Source organism: Cydia splendana, chromosome 3 (genome assembly GCF_910591565.1).
Source record: "Cydia splendana chromosome 3, ilCydSple1.2, whole genome shotgun sequence".
NCBI lineage: Eukaryota > Metazoa > Arthropoda > Insecta > Lepidoptera > Tortricidae > Cydia > Cydia splendana.
The window spans coordinates 119,984-126,380 of record NC_085962.1 but is presented as its reverse complement, the minus strand read 5'-3'; the positions used below and the strand labels follow the sequence as shown (position 1 = coordinate 126,380).

At 37.6% G+C, this 6,397-nt stretch overlaps 1 protein-coding gene across 1 annotated transcript in view; it reads right to left on the bottom strand.

Annotated features, from left to right (window-relative positions):
* Positions 1-1,888: 1,888 nt before the first annotated feature.
* Positions 1,889-6,397, bottom strand: part of LOC134806338 (coatomer subunit beta) — a 29,106-nt gene continuing 24,597 nt past the window's right edge. Inside the window, exons 18-20 of the mRNA XM_063779546.1 lie at positions 4,444-4,533; positions 4,040-4,189; positions 1,889-2,044 (exon numbers count right to left, since the gene is read on the bottom strand). Coding sequence (XP_063635616.1) covers positions 1,949-2,044; positions 4,040-4,189; positions 4,444-4,533 — 336 coding nt within the window. The 3' untranslated portion in view covers positions 1,889-1,948. The remainder of the gene's footprint in view (positions 2,045-4,039; positions 4,190-4,443; positions 4,534-6,397) is intronic.

Below are 6,397 nucleotides of genomic sequence, written 5' to 3'. Positions count from 1 at the left end.
CAGCCATAAATATAAGTTAAGGCCAGTCACTAACCAACTTAATTAAATTGTTCACGTATCCTATTCCAACGACAGGATAATTACTGTGACGACCTGTCTGGCTTAGTGGGTAGTGACCCTGCATGTGAAGCCGATGGTCCTGGGTTCGAATCCCAGTAAGGGCATTTATTTGTGTGATGAGCAGAGCCCGGAATTCTCGTAGCATTTTTGAGCTGTCATAGGGATTTCTCGTTTATCGACTTCCGATTATATGTATATCAATAAATACAGAATAAAATATGATTACGGTAGAAGTAAACGTCATGCAGACTTATCGCGAATGAGCGATCTCTTCGAGATAACCTTCTCTGTCTGTCTGTTTGTTCGTTAGATCGTCGATTGACTCGATGCGGGCTTGTTCAAACACTATACCTTCCTGGCCCCAATTTCACTACGGTGACAGGTGCGACAATTGTAAAATCACTGTTGCTGACGTCACAGGCATCCATGGGCTACGGTTACCACTTACCATCGGGCGGGCCGTATTCCTGTTTGCCACCATCATTGTTTTATTAAAAAAAACTTTATTATATCGGAAAAAAACAGATATTTCTTTTGCGAAGTTTCTGACAATTGTCAACATTTAGAAGAATTGTAGGTAATTCTTGACAGGTAATGAGTTATATGTCGGAATTTCGTGACAATTGTAGTGTTTCTTGTGACAATTGTCATAAACTTAGCAAGAGAAATATCTGTTTTTTCCGATATAATAAGGTTTTTTTTTATAAAACAATGATGGTGGCAAACAGGAATACGGCCCGCTTGATGGTAAGCGGTAACCGTAGCCCATGGATGCCTGTGACGTCAGCAACAGTGATGTTTTACAATTGTCGCACCTGTCACCGTGGTGAAATTGGAGCCTGGCCACTGTAAAGGGGCCCACAGATTAACAGTCCGCCGGACAGTATCGGCCTGTCAGTTAGAACAATTTTTTTACAGTTCCGAACAACTGACAGGCCGATACCGTCCGGCGGACTGTTAATCAGTGGGCCCCTTAACGTATCTACAGCGCATTTTGGGAACAAATGGTTATGCGGGGCGGCTGGCGGGTAAACTGTACACACACCGTCCTTATAACTATAATGTAATTACTTTGCATTACCATAAAATAAAATTCATGTTAAATAGCATAAATATTGTAAATAAATCACATCATAAGGGATGAGCACAGATATTTGTTCCTGAGTCATGGATGTTTTCTATGTATTTAAGTATTTGTATATTATTACCTATATATATATCGTTGTCTGAGTACCCACAACACAAGCCTTCTTGAGCTTACCGGGGGACTTAGTCAATTTGTGTAAGAATGTCCCTATAATATTTATTTATTTATTTTTAATGCATATAGCTCTTGTACTTTAGATATTATAGAAATCTAAAAAACTCCGATTCCGTCACTGACTCACTCATTGATGATCATCAAATTTTTTAGGGTACTTCCTGAAGCCCTAGAAAGCTTAAATTTGATATATAACATAGTATTACTACACAAACAACGAACACATTCTAAAACATGGAACTTTTGATCCCCAACTGCACAAGGGGATAGAAGTTTGTATGAGACTTCCGCAAATTTGGATGCTAAATGTCTGAAAATTCATATTGAATAATAAAAATACCTATTTCAGGATTAGTTAGTAAATCACCTACTACTAAAAAGGTGCGGTAAGTAAAATAACCAGTAAACTGGTATATGATAAATTGATAATATTTACTTCTGAATAATACGAATAAATGTAATAAACTATGCGGCGGGCGGGTACGATGGGTGCAGTAGGGATTGTATTCTGTACCTAATACTGCGAGGGAGGAGGGTTTTGTCCTACAGTGTGAGTAAGACGCCGAGTCGACTAAACGATAATATTTATTTCAGAATAAGTAATAGTAATTAATACATGTAAATAATCTAAGCAGCGGGTATTGTGGGTGCGGTGGGCGACGTCTTCTGCGGCGGCGTCTTGTGCATCTGGTTGATCTTGTCGCCGAGGCTGAGAGCCATGCCCTGCAACAACGCCGTTTGTTACTCTGTACTACTGACTCTAACTGGGTGCCTAGCCAAGGTGACAGTCGCTTGCACACTCTTCCATATTAGTGCGACAGTGACAGTTGCGTTTCATTCGCTTCGGAGCGTACGACTGGCATGTTGACTACGCACCCTGATTATGGGTAGACTTTATGTCTTTGTAATAAGGTTTACGTATGTTCATTACAATTATATTGTAAATGTATGCTCAGTACAAACAGGAACTCAAGGTGTGTAGGTTAAGATTGCAAAAAATAATAAAATGCGATTTTGCCGCAGTCCAAAGGGCCAGTGTAGATATATTTATAGCTCTAGATTTTATAGGACGGTGGTTACAATGAATCTATCCATGACATAAATACTGTAATCTATACGTAAAATCCTGAATTACTTACCAAAGAAATATATCATTACGCAAAATCTAAACTAGGTACATTATAATTTTATGTGTATCATATAGTTAGGGAGGCGAATAGAGGAATTTTCGGCAATACTCGAGCGTGGCAGTTTAAGATATGAGAGATACCTTAGACCTAATAGAACAACCTTGTAAAGTATTTAGCTCTATATGTAGTGACGCGCGCCTAGGATAGACGATCAGATTAGTAAAAAAAAATGGATAGTCTGAAATACTCGAGCGCCTCAGATTAAGATATTGGGGGTTGATTTTAGTGTTTAAAGACTAAATTTAACTAATCTGACGATAAGTCCTTGACGCCGCCGAGTTATAGGGTCGCGAACTAGTAAAAAAAAAACGTTAATCCGGCATTCTCGAGCGCGATTTTTTTATTTTTTATTTTGAAGAATATAATCTAAAACTTACTAAAAATACAAAATCTGCCGGTTTCCGCATGACCGGAAGTGTGGAGGAGCCATTTCGTCTTCCTAAGAACGCGTTGCGGCATATAAGTCGCGAACGATACATTTTACAAAAAAAAAGTTTAAATAAACAAAAAAGGTAATTTTATTTTACACAAAAAAGGTCTCTTTACATTTTTGTCCAAAGTTAAAACTTTTTGACTTGAAGCATCATAAAAACTCAACCAAAAAACCTTTTTCGGTCAGATTAAGAGAACCCACCAACATTTTTGTCAGATTAAAAAAATATGCTTTCAGGATACCGAGATAAACCTCCCCTATGAAAATCTGACGCGCTCGAGTATTTCAAAAAATCTTTTTTTTTTGCATTTTCAAAAATTCATCGTAACTTATCGTCACGCCGAAATCGCCAGTTTTTTTAAAGGAAGCTTCCTTGGGGCCTACTTAACACCCCTTCCGAAAATCTGACGCGCTCGAGTAAATTTTTTTTTTTGCATTTTTGACTACTTTATATGCCTACCCCCACCACGCAAACCGGCAGATTAGTATACCGTTGTTATCAGAGACACTCGGGGCATACGTAGTATGAATATATGACGCGCTCGAGAATGCCCAAGTAACTGTTTTTTTTAACATTTTTGAAAAACCGTACACGCCAAACCCACCGCTAAAATGGTTTTTGCCATACGAGCTTTTCTTTTCGAAATTATTTTATCTTTCGATTTTGATAGGTCTCGACGGCGCCGTTGAATTACGCCATTTAGCTACCTCGCCTCCCTAACTAATATCATACTTGCCGTTACTTGAGGTCAAAATTTGGAGTCAACCTTTTTTTCAATATATAAATATTGCAAATGTAACAATAATCATATCTAATTAGGCCTTTCGTTTTTTGTGTTTTATCAATTTATCACTATCCCAAACAAAAATACAATCATAAAATTGATCTGTCGCCACAGACTTGCCGAATTAATTCACTCGCTTTATGTAAGTACGCATTTCGTCACATTGGCGCCTAATTTAGTACTTTTTAATTTAAATTCTTCTAATGCATATTTAACTTACTTCTTACTATCGCCCCTAACTTTGTAGCTATTTGACACCTCACAGTTGACAGATGTCAAATTGAGTATGGAATCATTTGTTGTCACTGACCTGGCTCTTGGCGCGGATCCGCACGTGTCCCGCCACGGGCCCTTGCCGGTTTAAGGGCTGCTCCACACTCAGGTTGGCGAGCGCGTCCTCGCCGAAGATGGAGCGCGCGTACATGTTGGCCGCCATGAACCCACACTGCCCTGATAGCGCCTGACGATCATGATAACATAATTACATTAGTTACAGTAAATAACGCTGACACAAATAAATGAAAACAACTATGCCGTAAGCCGACACAATTTAAATAAATTGATATTAAAGTTGCATTTATATAGATCGTGCGATTTTCGCTGCACTGTAGGCTACTACAACAAGTGGACGCACCGTCTGAATGAGGCTCAAGAGGGCAGAAACAAAGTAAGCCCAGTGTGGCGTATGTAATGGTTACATTATATGATAGGTACCTTGTCGGGCGTGAGGCACTTCATGTTGGTGGAGGCGAGCAGGTGCTGCAGGTACTCGCGCAGGTCCGTGATGTTCGTGTTCACCGACACCTGCGACAGTTTCATACAAGTTACCCTTGGTCTAAGCTAACTCTGTGCAAACCGGCGACGGAATATATATGTATAGACAACGCTCTCCATAGAAAAATGAATTCCAAAAATAGCCCAGGCAGAGGCACACTAGCACTGACTGCTACCCCCTCTCCATAAATATACCCGCCAGCTTTGAATGTTACCCAACAGTCCCAACACACAATTTCTCATTTAGAATTTTTTTAGGGAACCACGGCGCAAGTTAAACTTTTTTTCGGATTGTAGGCATAAACTGAAAAATTTCGATAAATTATTCGATTTAGGGTATGAAAGTGTAACGATGGTATTACATTTTTTCCTTCGAAAATATCTAAACCTCCCGGCATTGCCCTATTTGAATCATTCTCGTATTTAATGCTTGATCCATTTTTATTCGGTTACACATTAAAATTAATAGAGAACTATGAAATTGAAGTCGGTTAAAAAATAAGCTTATATTATATCTGTTTACGACATTTATTTTTGTCTGACAGTAAACAACAGTTGCTAGGTAACAACATTATCAATGTTACTTGTCATGCGCGAGTCAATGACTAAACAAACCAGTATAAAGTTATAAATTTAAAATTAATGTATTGCTTGTAATTAGTATATAATTATTAATTGTAAATAGTATAGGTAGTAAATGTTTTATTACTTGTAAATAGTGTAGCTTAGTATTATTTAGATTACAATAATAACGGAAGAGCGGTGCCTCCCAACACAGGCATATACAGTGAAACCTGGATAAGTGAGACTTCAAGGGACGAGCAGATTTGTCTCACTTAAAGAGGTATTCCACTTACCCAGGCTCTCAGTTAGGCAAGTACAAATAAATTTCTGTCTCATTTACAGAGGGTCCCATTAATAGAGGTGAGAATAGAGGATATATCTCAGTTATAGAGGTGGTTAATAAGGTATTTTGTAATTATCTTTAAATGTTTAGGTAAAATAATCCTTGTCCCTAAATATTTTTTAAGTCTGTTTAAATATTTCTTTGAATTTATTTTGAATGATTTTCCAAAGGATAGATTTTTTCAATTAAATTTGATACGGACTTCATTGCGTCTTAGAAATTAATAAAATGAAAATTTGTTTATTCTTGTTACTTTACAAGATTTCAGCTTTCGTTTCGATAATTTTAACTACATAAAGTAACTAAATGAAACTTGAAGTCGTTTAGACAGAAGTAAGCAAATGCGGAATTTGTGGATAGACTAAGAGTTAGTAATAATACGGAAATAGATCAATAAAGTCCAAGTTAGAGAGGTCGTAGATTGACGTTATCTCAGATACAGAGGTAATTCGTATAAAATTCTAAAAAAACAATTAGGAAAATGTAATCTTATAAATATAGTCTCAGTAAAAGAGGTAAAATACACTCTCTGTCTCAATTATGGAGGTAAATGTGACTATAAAATCACAACAACTAATCCCAGTTATAGAGGTTCGTTTTATCTCACTAACAGAGGTAATTCAGTGCTAAAGTGTCGGGACCGCACCATGAGTCCCAGCTATAGAGGTTTCTCACTTATCCAGGTCCCACTTAACCAGGTTTCACTGTATTGCTTACCGGGAGACACCATCCCTCAAATTATATGTACTGTTTTTTTATGAAATAAAGAATTTTGTATTTTGTATTTGTATTTTGTATAAGGAAGCTCTCCGATTATGCATCTCGTTACGGATCTCACGGTCACGTTACACTGGCGTTTTCGGGATGTCTAGAGTTAGAACAAGAAAAGTCTGCATCGATTCTGATAGCCCACTCACTGCAAGTGTTATTTATACGTCATAATTTCATAGAAGTTTGACGTTTAAAATAACACTTTCACTGCGTGGG